General features: G+C 41.2%; 1 protein-coding gene across 1 annotated transcript in view; it reads right to left on the bottom strand.

Annotated features, from left to right (window-relative positions):
• The window catches only part of LOC136883321 (trypsin), a 162,247-nt gene that overhangs the window by 56,692 nt on the left and 87,083 nt on the right, over nucleotides 1–18,472 (bottom strand). Inside the window, exon 4 of the mRNA XM_067155560.2 lies at nucleotides 3,467–3,617. Coding sequence (XP_067011661.2) covers nucleotides 3,467–3,617 — 151 coding nt within the window. The remainder of the gene's footprint in view (nucleotides 1–3,466; nucleotides 3,618–18,472) is intronic.

Below are 18,472 nucleotides of genomic sequence, written 5' to 3'. Positions count from 1 at the left end.
CTCGTGTTAACTGGCAATGGTGAGCCACATGGCCATCATTTCATATCGACAAGATGACTGTCAAAATGAGAAAAGTGTTTAGAAGGAATGATCGGTTGAAGAATAAGAAAAGAAGAATTCATGAAGGGAGGAAGGGCTGGCTCCCTTTATATTGGATGCCCTGGTATTAGAGAGTCGGAAGAAAAGTAAATGTTAAAGCCTACAGTATTGAAAGCACATAAAATTAATCAACAATAACATTAAATTCGGTATTGTTTTTTGTGATGTGTATTGTCTCTTCTACTGCCTCTCATGTCTGATAGATGACATTATTGCTGCGGGCCGCGTGAGCGAAGGGAGTTATCTACCCGAGTAGAACTACCTGCCTAAATATTGATGGAAAGTAACTGGGGAGTTAGTAGCTGCATGGAATTATGCGTCGTGTATGTACCTGGATAAGCTACTTCGCAGACGAGAGGGTTCAAACCCTTCTTGAGTCATGCGTTTTTAAGTTTTCATTTCGTACTCGCCTAGGCATTCTCTACGAAGACGTCACTGTTCCGAACTCTCATATATTCTTCTAAACAAGTTATAATAAATATCACCACGTAAGCACCGACTATGGACAATGGTTACTGGTGTGCGACCCACTAATTCATCGCAGTATTCCAGCTATTCTAGCCCTGCTGTGTTATACGTTATAGGAATGGGGAGGTTGCTCACTTAAAGGACAGCAGTAGAGCAGTTGTTAAGCGTTGTTTGTGGCTAGATCCCTCCATTTCTGAAACTTGGCACGGTTTGAACGGCAGCGTAGTGCAGTGCTGTTTGTGAGAAGTGAGAAACTCTGCCGTTTTCAACTTGATCGAAAATTTCGTATGAGAGCATTGCTTTTAAACACGACATTCCAGTCGGTTAATGTTGTATCCAACATGAATACTGACGTCATTGTCTTATTCTACTTGATGTGTTGTCGTATGTTATGCTCTTCTTCCATTCTCTTGACCCTCTACGTATTATATTTACGCCACTCTAATGAGAAATGTCCAAATCAATTGTGACTGGAAGCAGGCAAGAGAGCCTACCAATTCAAGGAAAACTCCCTAAAACGCTCTTCACATGAAAAGCGACGTATGCCGGCTTTCCCGTCGTGTTTCTCCGGCAAAATTAAGAGCTATGTAATGTAATAAAGTCTTATTTACAACGTGTTCACTACTTCATTTAGAGTTCGGTATACATTGTAGGATCGCGTAGCAAAGCACGGTTACATCAGATAGTTTTAAATATGATACATCTTTTGTGATTTTACTACGGTTTGTGCAATTGGATAAAACCCACGCAGACGACACAAATTGTTCAGTTAAATTATTCGAACTCATTTATTAAAAGTAACGCACTATAAACGGATGGCGCTTAAACTATGGCCACGACCGACTGAATCCCTCGCTGCGCTCCTTATACCGGCCTTGACAATCTCTTGTGAAGCCCAGCATAAAGCTTCAATTGGGAAGTTTTACCGTAATGCCGCTGGAGCGCTGGCCTACTACCCACTGACAGGAAGCTGTATACCGCAAATTGCCGCATTTCCAGTCTTATTTATATGGTTTTGCTGTCGTAAATGTCGTAAATGTTGCAATGTGTTCGCAATGAGGTGTTTGTTGGCTTGATATTGAGATCTGATTGTTATGCGCTAGTGAGTTTATTTTTTATTGTGTAGTGTGGTGATTATATTTTTTAAATTATGTTTACAAATCTTGGAATTTGTGACATTCTTGTGCACCTTTTCGTACTTCGAGCAGAAATGTTATGGAAACAAGAACAAAGTGATTTCTCGCTGTAACTTCGTCTTGAACAAGGATTTTAATTTATGCGCTAATTCGTTTTTTAATGGTGTGATTTGCTTTTCTTTAACTATGTTAGGAAATATTCGAATATATATTGCTGTGTGCCTTTTTTGTATTCCGAACACGAAGAAAGAACAAAGGGACACTATCATTTCACGAATTCTCTGTAGACTAGGACAAAACTACGGAGTGGATAAAAGCAGGTAGCACTCTAATCTTAGTTTTCCGTTTCTATTTCGGGTAGTGTCCTGGAGCGTGAGACTGCGGGTCGAGGGATACAACTGGGAAGGATGACCAGTATCTCGCCCAGGCGACCGCAATTTCTATGCTGAACAGGGGCCTTGTGTTGGGGATTGGAAGATTGGAAAGCATAGACAAGGAAGAGGGAAGGAAGCAGCCGTGGCCTTAAGTTAGTTGAACAATGACTCTTAATCTCACAATTAACATCAGAAGACAAAAGTATTGAACAAGGATTTTAATTTATGCGCTAATTCGTTTTTTAATGGTGTGATTTGCTTTTCTTTAACTATGTTAGGAAATATTCGAATATATATTGCTGTGTGCCTTTTTTGTATTCCGAACACGAAGAAAGAACAAAGGGACACTATCATGTATCTAAATGCCATGATAATAAAAACGATTACTATTATTCCTCACAATTAAGGAACGTCAGTTGGACTACTCCATCCTCCGCAGTTTCATTTCACGACGTTATATTGGCACATATCAATGAAAGTAGCCTTTAGGATCAATCATTTTAACAATATTAGTCAATGTAACATACTATTTTATTCCATAAATTAAGATACATCGGCAATCTGAGTCAATATCAGAACGTCAGTTGGACTAAGTCATCTCCCCGCAGTTTCATTTCACGACATCATTTTGGCAAATATCAACGAATGTAACGTTTAGGATTAATCATTTTAACTGTATTAAACTATGTAACATTCTCCATAACTCTAAATTAGGATAAATCGGCAATAAAAGTCAATATATTTTCCATAAAGAAGAATGCATTTCTACCGCAAATAGGTCGGCGGCCAGCGCCACGTGTCGAGCTGTGTAACTACTCTGATTACAGTGCGTGGACCCGATTGTCAAGGCCGATAAGGAACTAGCTAGAGCGGCGCATCAAGTCGGCCGTGCTATGGTGTCTCTATGTCGTCTCGGCACCACGCACAGCTCTGCAGCATATATGGTAGCCACTCTGTTGTCTTCTTTGTAGCTCGTTGCTAAGAACAATACCATCCAAAATGGCGAACCCCATAAACAAAGAATTCATGATAGTTGGAATCATCTCTCCCACAGGCAGATGGGGGCTGAAATAGAAAAAAATAAATGCGGTGCCTCCAATTGGTGCGACAGTGAACTGAGCCATACATGTGAATTCCTATTTATCTTACTGGCAATCTTCATTTAACAACTTTACGAGCTTCGTAAGCTAAAACTCTTAACATCTGGGTAAAACGTGCGTTTATCATCCCGCTAAAAACAGACTGTTTGCATGTCTTTCTTCAAATGTTACAGGGAACTTACAGTGATGACAACACTAAATAAGGAAAACAAAAAACTTTAGTAATTGAGTCATGTTAAATATATCGTACCGATCGTCCTCTTTGAATATTGAGTAGAGATATACATACTCTGATAAGACAGATATCATTCTGCAGCAAGAACAAGTTGAAGTCGTCATGTGCGTAGATCTGTGCAATGGGCAGCTCAACTCTCGTGCTCTCGGAGGGGTCTGAGACATTCAGAGCGCCAGCAACTGCTAGCCATTCACCTCGCATCATACTGGAAAAGACAATAATTTAGCTTTGGTAAATAAAACAATCCATACAAATATTTAACCCGTTTTAGGTTACCAAATAATATATTTACCACTCTGTCGTGATGGCAGCGATGCGGGGAATCGAACCAAGGTATATTAAGTTAAGGAGATTAGAATTGAAATAGTGGATCTCCAGTACAGGAGACCACTAGGAATGTATAGACGAAAGGATCAAGAGTTTCCTTGCAAGAAGAATTATGGTAATTAAATGTGTAAAATGTGTTACTTTATATTTGAAACATTTAGTGTTGGTTATGTGAATTGACTTGTTCTTCAAGTCCTACTACGGAAGGCTTATGAGTAATTTGTTATTGGAGTTGTAATCTTATCTATGTAAACTGACCAAGGTTTGAGTAAATGAACAGTGGCTAGCTACAAGCACAAATCCAGCATTCAGAATAATTAGCATTGGGAGAGACAAGGAAAGAATACATGACTCATGAAAGGATGGAGCATCGGAAAATCTCCACTTTATGGCAAAACATTCCACTCAGTGAGAGGGATGTGTTAGGCTGATTGAGACTGAGAATAAGTGGTTATGAGACTGACCACTATAGCACCACCTACTGGAGAGGGATCCCAGTTGGGGGTAGACTAGTACTAGGGTGGGAGTTCCCCTCTCTAACTAGTTAGCAAAGGCCAGACCAGGATATATACAAGCTGTGGGAATTTCCCCTCTCTAACTAGTTAGCAAAGGCCAGACTAGGATATATACAAGCTGTAGGGGCTTAAGGAAGAGATAATTCATCTTGCGTAGAAGAACGCTCTACGTAAGTCAAGGCAGCCGGTAATAAGACTGGAGGTGCAGACATTCAGAATGAGAGAGGAGTAGGACATAGCCGCGTTAGATATTGGAAAGAGTCTCCCAGACAGCAGTGGGAGATGCGGACTTAGGCTTAGAGACAAGGTAGAGGGCAACTCTGAGGTTTTCAACATAGACTCTACCCAGGCTGGAAGTCAGTTCTCTAAAAGCTTCCGTAGCAGGCACATCACTGAAGTATGCTGTAAATAGACACTGCAAATATGTACGATAGTTGGGAAGTCAGAGTTGAAGGCAAATATATATCATATTAAATGGGACTCAGCACTTTATTTAATGGTTCAGGGCACCAAACCCACAGATTCTCCAAGCCGCTGGGGAGAACAAATCGTCCAGAACATCTCGGGACAAGGTGAGTCAAGACAGACTTACGTTTTGGTGTCAGGTGTGGGGTGCCCTTAGTTCGAACTCTGACTAACAGTAGAACGATATCAGTCCGATGTTCGCGCACTTCGAGAAGAATATTGTCCGAAAACCGCGCACCGAAGAAGATTGTCCGAAAACCGCGCATTGCAGAAGATCGAACCGCGCATCATAGGAGCCACAATCCAGCCCAGCCGCAGGGAGTCAGCAGCCCAGCTGCCTATTAAGCAGCCTTCACGGATCGCAGCCAACAAGCCCAGCAGTACAGAAGATATCTTAGGGTGAGTCCACTTTAATTCAGTATGGCAAGTCAGGAGGAAGACGTAGATTTAAATGCAGAAAGGCCAGAATTTCATATAGCAGAGGCTGATGATGATGATGATGATGCACGTAGCTTAGAAGTACCTTATGTAACTGTAGTAGAGGGACACAGACTGATTGGTCGAGAATTTGACGGTAGTCAGCCAGACAGACTACGAGAGTTTCTTGCCAACGTACATGCGGCTGTACGCATGATCAGGGCGGATGATCAGACACTTTTCTTTAAATATATATTGACAAAAATTACAGGCAAAGCCCGAGAGAAGCTCTTGGTAAGAGCTGATATTACTAACTGGGAGATCGCTAAGGTAGCGTTAAATGAATATTACGGTAGGCCGGGCACGTTACATTTATACATCTGCCAAATGTTCCAAAGCAGTCAGGAACCGCGAGAGAGTGTAGCATCCTGAGCGTATCGCGTAGACACGATGGATTTCAGGGATGCTTTATTGGAGGGCGAATGCCTAGAGGATTAGGCAAGCACAGTTGAAGTGCGTGAGAAAGATAGGAGTGGCTAGTTTCACACAAGGGTTGAACAACCCAAGAATCCAATGTATAGTGCAGGATCAGCAACCTTTAAATTTTGAAAGAGCCGTGGCAATAGCTAGGCAGGAAGAAGCAGTCATTATATCCAAACGGGCCAAGGAAGGATTGCAAGTTAGGCGGAACACACTAGGGTTCACACGGAGAATTGAAACTAACAAGCCCAATGTAGCAAAACCAGAAGGAAGGTGGCATACTAAGCCTAAAACAGCAATGGTTAGGGTGATTTGCTACAATTGCAATAAAGAGGGCCACCTAACTAGGCAATGTACAAGTCCAAGAAAGGAAACACAGGGTCAACCTATCGGAGAGTCAGAATTAAAAGGACCATCGACAACGCTAACGTGTCGGTATTGTAAGAATCAAGGGCACATAGTGAGAGACTGCCGAAAGAAACAAAGGGACCAAGTACGTGTAGAAACTCGAGCGGTCGCACAGTCAAGGCGGGCAGGAGGGAGAGTACCAGTGGTACACGAACTTGCTACAATTGCCATGGAAAAGGACATGAGCAAGATAATTGCAGGCTGCCGGTTAATAGACAACATGCCGAAATAAAGAGATGTTATTCGTGTGGTAGAGATGGTCACTTGGAAGGGGACTGTTGGAGAAACGTACTTGGTAAGCAGTCCGCTAAACAGTGCTAAGCTAGTGGGAAAGCGGGGCTCTTACAGAGGTACTGTCGCACGTAAACAATGGGTCAGCATACAGGGAGAACGGCCATGAAATTCTTCTGAAGGTCGGGAGACGAGGGTGACAGGGGGTCGCACCAAACCAAGGAGGGTCCGTTTGGAGCAGTAAGTAGCCAAGGACAGGTTATGAAAACCAGGTTAGCAACAAACTAAGCAGTGACCGAAGGCCGGAAACAACCTCGGAATCCCGTAGAAAGATAAGTCTCGAAAGTTCAAATGACGAAGGCACAATGTTGCTTAGCATCGTCCAGAGAGGGAAACCGCTTCGATTCTTGTTAGACACAGGGTCAGAAATTAGCCTGGTCAAAGAAGGAAGAGTACCGAAAGTATGCGGAATCACAAGGGGACATGTCATAGAACTGACCGGGGTCAGTGAAGGCAAGCTCTATACCAAGGGTACGGTACGGTTTGGGATAAGTGGTTCCAGTCTCACCTTTCATGTAGTGGGTGATGACATTAATTTGACCCAAGATGGCATTATTGGGAAGGACCTATTGTTGGATGGCGTAATAAATTACAAGGAAGGCTACGTCATAATAAAAGGGACCAGGTACTCAATGGGGGTTCGAGAGACAAAGCTGATCCGTCTCGAACCTAGGACCGAGAAGGTAGTGGCCATTGAGGTAAATCAGAATCTACCTGTTGGCGTAATAGAGCGAGCAGAAGTAGCACCAGGGGTGTATTTAGCCGAATGTTTAACTAGGTCCCAGAGAAATGAGGCTATTGTAAGCATTGTTAATACCACCGAGAAAGTAGCAGAGATACAGAGCCCTGTGGAATGCATCCATGAGGTTGATTACACATGTTTGTCACAGGGGAAAAGGGTAAGGCTAACCAAGGAGTCCGGAGGCAACGGTTTAGGTTTCGGAAAGTTGGGCTCACAGAGAGTAACCGAACAGCTGCGGATGGACCATTTGAACATGGTAGATGCAGAAAAAATACTGGCCTTCTGTACAGAGTATGATGATGTATTTCACTTAGAGGGGGACAAGTTGACCCATACGAAGGTGATACAGCATGAGATTCCAATACCTAGGGAACAACCTCCTATTAACGTAGGGCCCTATAGGCTCCCAGATGCACAGAAGGGAGAGATACAAAAACAAATAGATAAGCTGTTGGAGGATGACATAATCAGCCCCAGTGTGTCACCCTGGAATGCGCCGTTACTGTTAATCCCGAAGAAACTAGATGCCTCATGCGTACAGAAATGGAGGGTCGTTATAGACTGTAGGAAATTAAATGAGGTTACAGTAGGTGTTAGTTATCCCCTACCATTAATTTCCGAATCGTTAGATGCCCTTGGAAAGGCTAAATATTTTTCGACTCTAGATTTAGCGAGTGGGTACTATCAAGTGCTACTGAAGCCTGAAGATAGGACCAAGACCGCCTTCTCAGCATTAGGGCAGAAGTATGAATATAAGAGAATGCCGATGGGTATCAGAGATGCCCCAGCCACATTCACAAGGCTGATGAACACTGTGCTAACAGGGTTAACTTGCATTAAGTGTTTATGTTATCTGGATGACGTAATTGTGTATGGTTACTCAGTAGACGAGCACAATGCCAAGTTACGAGTAATACTATAGAGGCTGCGAGAGAATAATTTAAAACTCCAGCCTGATAAGTGCGAATTTTTAAGGGCCGAGGTAGCATTTTTAGGGCACGTAATTACGGAAGATGAAGTCCACTCAGATGCTAAAAGGGTCCAGGCAGTTAGGGATTTTTCCAGGCCAACCACTAGCTGCCAGATCAAGCAATTCTGTGGGCTGAGTGGGTACTATAGGAAGTTCATCCCTAACTATAGTAAAATTGCAAAGCCACTTTATGAATTAGTAAAGACAGAAGTTTCCTTTGTGTGGGGAGACAGACAGAAGCGAGCGTTCGAAGCACTGAAGCGAAGGCTAATAGAGGAGCCTGTACTGCAATATCTAGATTTTGAAAAACCCTTCGTTGTTACCACTGATGCAAGCAACGAGGCGGTTTGAGCAGTACGGTCGCAAGGACCCATTGGGAAGGATCTTCCAGTTGCCTATGCGAGCCGGACGCTTACCAAGGCAGAAATAAATTACAGTGTAACCGAAAAGGAACTATTGGCAATAGTGTGGGTAGTGAAGTATTTCAGGCCGTACTTATTTGGGCGGCAATTCACTGTAGTGACGGACCACGAGCCATTGAAGTGGGTCTTTAATATGCAGGACCCATTTTCACGCCTGCTGAAGTTTAGGTTAAAGCTGGCGGAGTACGATTTTGTCATAGAATACAAGCAGGGTAAGCGGAACTGTAACGCCGATGCCCTGAGTCGTAATCCCATTGTAGAGAAGAGCCAAACTAGAGTGGTCAGCTCAGCTCGGAAAGGGCCCCAGACGGAGGTCGAAGGAGACACTCAGTATCATGGTGAAGTTAAGGTTAGAGTAGCGAGTTCAAAACCCGAGGACGCCAAGGCAGAGGAAATCGAAGTCTGCTACACCACGGACGAGGGTTCAGAGGACGCTAAAGCAGAGGAATCCAAGCCCGACGTTAGCTCACCAGAAGGAGGAATAGAAGGGCTAAGAGAGGAGGAGAAATTAGCCATAATGAAGGAGTGTCATAACTCATTAATAGGAGCCCATCAAGGGATTGCGAGGATATTCGCAAGACTGAGCGAGCGAATACAGTGCAAGGGCATGAAAAGGGACGTAGAGAAGTACATTCGCTCTTGTCCATCATGTCAGCGAAATAAGGGGACTCGGCCAGACATCAGAGCCCCATGGTAATTACAGATACTCCAAGCACAGTCTTCGAGAAGATGTCGCTTGATGTAGTAGGCCCTATGCCTTTGACGGAAGCTGGTAACAGGTACATTCTCACCTGCCAGGACCAGTCGTCCAAGTATCTACTGGCAAGTGCAATGCCAAATCAAGAAACAGATACGGTGGCACGTACATTAATAAATAATGTCATTAGTACATACGGGATACCCAACCAGATACTGACTGATCAGGGCAGTAAATTCATGAGCGAGGTGTTCAAAACACTCTGTAAGGTGTTGAGGATACATAAAACTCACACCACAGCGCTCAGGCCACAGTCAAATGGGAGCAATAAAAGATCCCATAAGGTGTTAGTGGAGTACCTTAGGCACTATGTTTTTGCCAATGAATAGATCGATTGGGACTGCTATCTACCAACGGCAGCTTTTGTCTACAACACGACCAAGAGCACAAGTACGGGGTTCACGCCTTATGAATTGATATTCGGTAAGAAGGCAAACATCCCAGGAGTATTACGAAAACCACCTGAGTCAGGTTATAACGAGTATCAGACAGTGGTTGAGGAGCTAACCCAGCAGTTAAGGAGAAACACGAGGCAGCGAGACGAACCTTAATCGAGAGAAAAGAAAGAGAGAAGCAGGACTATGACAAGAAGCAAAACGAAGTAACCTTCCAAGTAGGATATAAATTTTTGTTACGTAATGACGCACTGCGACGAGGGAAATCCAGGAAATTGAGCCCACCTTTTGAAGGTCCGTACATTGTAGTAGGTGGATCAGGTGTAAATTGCACCTTACAAATGAACAAAAAGGGAAAGAGAACAAAGGTTCACAAAAATAGACTAAGGATGTTCCTGTGAGAGTTAAGTGAGATAGCAAAAGAGGTAGACAAATAAATGAAATTAGGTAGATTAATAATGAGGGAATGTAAACAGTCAATCAAATAATAGAAATTAAGTTTAGGGAATAATAGAATTATTAGGTAACGAATTTCCTGTCGTACCTTACAGTTGACAGAAGACAATGGCGGAGAAAACGAGTTGGTTCTACATCGTAGTAACCCTGTTGATGATGATGTCGTCTCATCCCTAGGCAGGTGAAAAGTTGACAGACGTCAGAGTGACGCTCCAAGTAGCCGAAGCAATTAGGCAAGCAGAATTGGAGATAGCTATTAATAGACACTTAAGTGAAATTGAAGGTCTTCTAATGCAGTTGCATGATCATTATAGTATAGTATTGGAAGGTATTATGAGAATACACCTGGTGTATATTTCGATGCCCAGGGCGAAGTGCAGTTATATACTACAGAATGGACCCTAGTAACGTATGTAAATTTAAATCAGCTGACAGAAACATTTGCTCTAGCTCAGAGTTATGTTAGACGAAAGAGGTTGCTATGTTTGCAATTAGAGTTTACTTCAAATTTTACTTGCCATCAGGACGTAAATATGCTGCAGACACATTTGGAAAGAATAAAGGGATCAAAAGATGTTATTAATAGGATCACAAAAGGCGTGGCAAGGGAAGAAGGGAATAGACGAAGGAGAGGATTAATTAATGCCGTGGGATCAATAGCGAAAACGTTATTTGGAACACTTAGCGAAGACGATGCAGAACGATAGGAGGGAAAGATTTCTGAGCTAGAGAAGCAGCTCTCTATTATGAAAATTGCTAAAGAGCAGATGATTGTTGTTAAGTCCGCCCTACAAACCATGAACAGCACCATCTACGAGGTAAATGCAAATTAACTTAGAATCAGTAAGAATTTAGATGAAATTAGATTGTATTTACAGAATGAAACACTCCAAGTAGCCGGAGCAATTAGGCAAGCAGAATTGGAGATAGCTATTAATAGACACTTAATTGAAATTGAAGGTCTTCTAATGCAGTTACATGATCATTATAGTATAGTATTGGAAGGTATTATGAATGCTCAGTCTGGGATAATACATCCGCAGATAATTACACCTATAGAAAAGCGCAGGGAGATTTTCTAAGAGGTATTTCCTTGCCAGTTGAATTAAAGTCGACTTATAGCTACCTTATATACAGGGTAGCTTCGACAGAAGTGTTTTCAAGTAAAAATTTCTTAGTGTATGTAATGAAAACACCCTTAACAGATAAGACAACCTATTTATTGTATAAAGTGATACCTTTTCCTACCCAAGTGATAACTAACCCTAATCATTACGTGTATGTGAACGAGGAAAAGGATTATATAATCATGGACAAGGAAAAACAGACATTCGCGCAATTGAGTGAAGAACAATTAAATGAATGCAAACAGGTAACTTCAATATGGAAATTATGCAAGGCAAGGTTTCCAATTAATACGGTGCACACGCAAAATAATTGTGTTGTTAAATTAATTAGTGGAGTCAATCAAATACCTGAAAATTGTGCCAAACGCGTGTTGCCCGTTAGAGACTTGATGCGGATTCTCATAGAGAATAATATATATATATATATATGTCCCCTGTAGGGCTGCTGAAGAAATGTTAGGAAGGAAGAAAAGATCAACTAAGAATCAGTGGATAACTCAGGAGATACTAGACCTGATTGGTGAACGAAAATACAAGAATGCTAGAAATGAAGAGGACAGAAAAGAATACAGGCGACTAAAGAATCAAGTGGATAGAAAGTGCAAGGTAGCTAAGGAAGAATGGCTGAAGGAGAAGTGCAAGGATGTCGAAGGCTGTGTGGTCCTGGGAAAGGTAGATGCTGCATACAGGAAAATCAAGGAAACCTTTGGAGAAAGGAAATCTAGGTGCATGAATATTAAGAGCTCAGATGGAAAGCCACTTCTAGGGAAAGAAGACAAAGCAGAAAGATGGCAGGAGCATATCCAACAGTTGTATCAAGGTAGAGGTGTAGATAATTTGGTTCTGGAACATGAAGAGGCTGTTGATGCTGATGAAATGGGAGACCCAATTTTGAGGTCAGAGTTTGACAGAGCTGTGAGTGACGTAAATAGGAATAAGGCACCTGGAATTGATGATATTCCCTCTGAATTACTGACTGCCTTAGGAGAAACCAGCATGGCAATGTTATTTCATTTAGTGTGCAAGATGTATGAGACAGGAGAAGTCCCATCCGATTTGCGGCAGAATGTTGTTATACCTATTCCGAAGAAAGCCGGTGCTGACAGGTGTGAAAACTACCGCACCATTAGTTTAGTATCTTATGCCTGCAAAATTTTAACACGTATTATTTACAGAAGAATGGAAAAACAAGTGGAAGCTGAGTTGGGAGAAGATCAATTTGGCTTCAGAAGAAATGTAGGAACACGTGAAGCAATCCTGACTTTACGTCTGATCTTAGAGGATCGAATCAAGAAGGACAAGCCCACGTACATGGCATTCGTAGATCTAGAAAAGGCATTCGATAATGTTGATTGGACCAAGCTTTTTATGATTCTGAAGATGATAGGGATAAGATACCGAGAACGAAGAATTATCTACAATCTGTATAAAAATCAGTCAGCAGTGATAAGAATCGAGGGCTTTGAAAAAGAAGCAGCAATCCAGAAAGGAGTGAGGCAAGGCTGCAGTTTGTCCCCTCTCCTTTTCAATATTTACATAGAACAGGCAGTAAGGGAAATCAAAGAGAAATTTGGAAAGGGAATCACAGTCCAAGGAGAGGAAATCAAAACCTTGAGATTTGCCGATGATATTGTTATTTTTTCTGAAACTGCAGAAGACCTCGAGAAGTTGCTGAATGGTATGGACGAAGTCTTGGGTAAGGAGTACAAGATGAAAATAAATAAGTCCAAAACAAAAGTAATGGAGTGCAGTCGAACGAAGGCAGGTGATGTAGGAAATATTAGATTAGGAAACGAAGTCTTAAAGGAAGTAGATGAATATTGTTACTTGGGTAGTAAAATAACTAACGATGGCAGAAGTAAGGAGGACATAAAATGCAGACTAGCACAAGCAAGGAAGAGCTTTCTTAAGAAAAGAAATTTGCTCACTTCAAACATTGATATCGGAATTAGAAAGATGTTTTTGAAGACTTTCGTGTGGAGCGTGGCATTGTATGGAAGTGAAACATGGACGATAACTAGCTCAGAAAGAAAGAGAATAGAAGCTTTTGAAATGTGGTGTTACAGAAGAATGCTGAAGGTGAGATGGATAGATCGAATCACGAATGAAGAGATACTGAATCGAATTGGTGAGAGGAGATCGATTTGGCTAAATTTGACGAGAAGAAGAGATAGAATGATAGGACACATCTTAAGACACCCAGGACTTGTTCAGTTAGTTTTTGAAGGAAGTGTAGTGGTAAGAACTGTAGGGGTAGACCAAGGTATGAATATGACAAGAAGATTAGAGCAGATGTAGGATGCAATAGTTACGTAGAAATGAAAAGGTTAGCACAGGATAGGGTGGCATGGAGAGCTGCATCAAACCAGTCTATGGACTGATGACTCAAACAACAACAACATGTCCCCTGAAGAGAAAAAGGTGACTTGCATGTGCAAAGATACTACTAGTGATATCATACTTAAGGGTACAGGTACGTTAGAAATAAGTCCTATATGTACGCTGTATGGCCCAAATAGTAAAATTCAGGGAGTAGGGAAAATAAATAGTACACAAGACAAGGATTTAGTGCCAATGATAGCGCTACAGTATGATTGCTGTGAGCAGATAGACAGTGAATTAAGGTTAGATCAGGTCCATGAGTTAAAGTAGCAACAACTAATTTGTTAAATCACGTTGATGACTTACGTTGGGCTACCCATAAGACAGATGAAGTAGGAAACGTGGTCAGACAAAAAGACGAAGAAATAAGGCAAAAAGACCTGTATCAACATGTAAATATATACAGATACATAGTCTGGACCATGATGAGTATAGTGGGTTTATTCATATGGTGTTATTGTTGTAATTGTTGTTGTAATTCCTGTAGAAAGGTAGGATATTCTTTCAGTAAGTGTATGGACGATGCGAAGGAGCATTGTCCAAGTATCTGTATCAAACAAAACTGTAATCAATAAGGAAGGTAAGGCGAAAACCTCGGGAGAGAATGTTAATGTAATATTTCAGCACCCCAGGCTTGTTGGGAGACGTCCTGACTCACCTGCGGGGCTTTTGAGACTAGAAATTTCCAGGCCCACTGGGAGACGTCTCAGTTCACCTGCGGAATCCCGAGAAGTAGTAGTTATAGAGGCAAGTTCACACGAGATAAGAGAACGAGGCACGCCGCCACCAGTAGCCAGGAGACCGTTGAGGTCATCAGAAGCGAGGCTTTGAGTTCCTCATAGTCGAAATGGACGCAAATGTGTTGTGTCCATTTCTTCCCGGGTAGGGGAGGTGTCGTGATGGCACCGATGCCGGGAATCGAACCAAGGTATATTTAGTCCCATAGCATATATTAAGTTAAGGAGATTAGAATTGAACTAGTGGATCCCCAGTACAGGAGACCACTAGGAATGTATAGACGAAAGGATCAAGAGTTTCCTTGCAAGAAGAATTATGGTAATTAAATGTGTAAAATGTGTTACTTTATATTGGAAACATTTAGTATTTGGTTATGTGAATTGACTTGTTCTTCAAGTCCTACTGCGGAAGGCTTATGAGTAACTTGTTATTGAGTTGTAGTCTTATCTATTAATGAAGGCTTTCACGGCCGGTGTAAATATAATAAAAATCTTCCGGGCTGTTATGCCGTGGTCCAATATTCTTCGAGGATAAAAAGTGAAAAATTTAAAGATCTTGTGAGTCCATCCTTTACAGACTAAAACGTATAATTTTGACAAATTTCAATTTTCTTGTTCGTCTGGCAGATTATGCCGCAATCTGGATTTTGGGCGAGGAGGGTAAAAATTTTCAGGAACCTAAACCAAAAAATATGCAGATGGTCATTGTTACCCACTAAAACGGGTAGCTCTACGAAAATTTCGCCAAAATAGTCAATATACAGACCCACAGTCGTTAGGATTTTATTTATATAGATAGATGGGGAATCTGCTCCACGTACAACACCTTTTGGGCTTTGTTCGCTGGACTTAACCTGCAAAAATGACCGTCCATTATACCTCCCTTATTAATCCTCCTGTCGAAAAATGCACATGGAAAAATATGAAGTTTTAGAAATGAATTTCCATCAAGTTTGGTCGATTTCCAGTCAGATTGGTCTTGTACTGTATATATTGTGGAAGAGTAAAAACACCATTTCGGTTCCCTATAACCCGCCAGTCCATTCCGGGAACATGAAATGTTATTGACGTTTGCTTGCTTGCTTGCTTGCTTGCTTGCTTGCTTGTTGTTTAAAGGGGCCTAACATCTGAGGTCATCGGCCCCTTATTGACCTTTAAAATCTACCTTTGGACAGGTAGATGCTAAGTATAAAGTTTGGTTCAAATATCGTCAGTAGTTTTCAAGTTGTAAGAAATAGTCTTTACACGCACCCGCTCTGGCGTTAAGTTCGGTGTAACTTGTACAGAAAAACGGTCCGTTAATGATACCTCCCTTATTGATCTCGTATCGAAATGATGCACATGAGAAAAAAAGGTTTAGAAATTAATTTCCATTAAGGCAGGTAGATTTCCATTTAGTTTGGTTGTGTATACTTTGTGGGAGTGCAAAATCACGGTTTCGGTTTCGTATAAACCCCCAGTCAGTTCAGGGATTTAGAAACAATATTTGCGCTAAAACCTACCCAAGGACAGGTGGATTCTAAATATCAAGTTTGGTGGAAATATATCCAGTAGTTTCCAAGTTAAAGACAAACAGACAAACAGACGAACAAAGAGACAAAGACAGACACCAAAGCTAAAAAATATACAGATGGTCATTATTACACCCGAAACGGATAACTCTGCGGAAATTTTGCCAAAATAGTCAATCTACAGACACACCCTAGAAGTGCAGACTTTATTTCGAGAGTTACTGCTTTGAAATTGTACGACATATCTACTAACGGACTTCACCATCAGACGACACTTTCAGTGTTCTACATGGCTGATCGTATGATATCTTCTCGTATCTCCTATATTTATTGGTTAGATTGAGTTAGAGTCATTGAATGAGGTTAAATTGTGTACAGTTTTCACATACTATTTTATATTTTTGATACTCATGTGACAAATAGAATCATACAATTTGGCTATCACATGGCCACTGGCCACGTCAATGTGCGTGCCGAATGTCATGATCCTATCTTTCCTATGAGTGAGCCAAATGATAACATATACGTGTAAAAGTACAAAATTAACTTGAAATCGAGAAATAAAGCTCTATTTAACGTATAAGGGATAGATATACGACAAAAACTCATAGGACCAAAGATGTAGATCTCTCCAAAATCAAAGGCGATTGTGATTTCTGATACGACTTGGCGATTGGCCACAAATTATCCCGAAACGAAGGTCTGCACCGTCGTTATTGCATCCATATTTCGATATTTTCCGGGACCAAAAATTATACATTTGCATAGCTTAGAATATTTTCTCAAAGAAGTGTACAGCTTTCGGGATTAGCACTCGCATACATACGGAGTAACTAAGGAAGAAAATAATACAGTTAATATAGTTGACTTAACAGAAAATAGATTATAACTGAGGACAGCCGGATGACGACAAATATGTAGGGACCTAAATACCAAGTGAATGTATTGGAAAATAAAATTCCCATCAATAAATGATGCTAGTGTGAGTTATGGATATAAGAAAGCGGTAACAGAGGAGAAATATAGGCGCCGGATTTCTTAGGTAAACAGATAAGAAGATAACTAATACTGTTATTACTTAAGCTATTGGAGGACGGTTATAACTTCCAACGATATTCCGCCAATATCCCGCAGAATGGCCGATTGACGTCTCTCTTGCTTTCTACCCAAGGAACAACCACGATTTTTTTTGCTAGGGGCTTTACATCTGTGTCGGTGCGACGTAGAGCCCCTAGCAAGGAAGAAAGGAAAATGGCAATACGCTACTTCCCTGCTGGCATGCAGTCAGAGACGTTGCCATAGTAACCTGTAGGTTCGTTGTCGGTCTGTCGGTCACTCAATGCAGAGCATGATATCCGCAGAAAATAGTAAATTTCTCCGTCATTTGAAGAGTAAGGTAAATTATGAACATAACGAAAGTTGTTTATAATGAAGAGACGTTTCACATACGGTCCACGGAGTTTACAGAAAATCAATAGTATAAGAGAAAATGAAGGAAAACCTTTCTGGTTTTCCTATAAACTTTCCGTTTATTCAAAGATATTAAAATGATATGCATAGAGAAACCTTCCTTGGGATGAGTATACTCTAAATATAAAGTTTGGTTGAGATCTATCTAGCCGTTTCGCCGTGATGGTGGAACAAACAGACAAACAGCCAAACAGACACGAAAAATATAAACCACCGATTCGGTCTTGAGTTGACCTAAAACGGATAAATATCTGAAAATTTGGCAAAACAAACGAATTTACTGACAGCGGACCCCCTACAACTTTCTTCTTCTTTTATCGATTTTGGCCAGCTGTGGACCACGTAAATAACTCCTCATAATTAAAACTTTATTTGGCGCCAGTACTCTTTCATCCTCCTGCTTGCTGCTTCTTTTCTTTCAGCCGTCCATTGTTTCTTCTTGGTCGCTGATTCTGGCTCTAGGGAACCCTTAAATGAGTGTGGCTTTTTTCTGAAGGTGGTTCTATTGCGGATGTCTTAATGTGTGATGTTCATTTCTTGCAAATCCTTCTTCGTGTTAACAAACCATTTTTCATAAGAGCTGACTTTCCTATTGGGCTTATTGAAGTGGTTAAAGATTTTCTTGGCAAGTCTGTCATCAGACTTTCTTGAAATATGTCCAAAAAATTTAACTCTTCGCTTTCCAATGGCATCTGAAATCCTACTGCATGTTTTATATATTTCTTTGTTACTGCGTAATCTATATGTGTCAGTACATTTCTTTGGACCGAGGATTTTTCTTAGAATCTTCCTTTCCTTCTTCTCAATTTCTTCAATATCTTTCCTGGTTGTTAATCCCAGGCATCCTGAAGCATACAAGCACTCTGGTTGAATTACTGCCTGATAGTGGTGTAGTTTTGTCCTAATAGAGATCGCTTTCTTGTTGTATGTGTTTTTTGTAAGGTGGAATGCAAGCTCCATATTTCTGGCTCTCTCGCGGTTTGCTTCTTTATCAAGCCCATTAGGTTGTATAATCTCACCAAGGTATTTGAATTTAACAACTTTATCTATCTTATCATTGTTTGTTGTTACTATGTATCTTGGGGCTTCTTTAATGTTGGTCATGTAATGTGTCTTTTCAAATGATATCTGCAGGCCAGTTTTCATTGCTACCTCTTTTAAAGTGTTAACTTGTATTATCGCCGATTC

This window comes from Anabrus simplex, chromosome 1 (assembly GCF_040414725.1).
Source record: "Anabrus simplex isolate iqAnaSimp1 chromosome 1, ASM4041472v1, whole genome shotgun sequence".
Taxonomy (NCBI): domain Eukaryota; kingdom Metazoa; phylum Arthropoda; class Insecta; order Orthoptera; family Tettigoniidae; genus Anabrus; species Anabrus simplex.
This window is presented reverse-complemented; position numbering and strand designations above follow the sequence as displayed.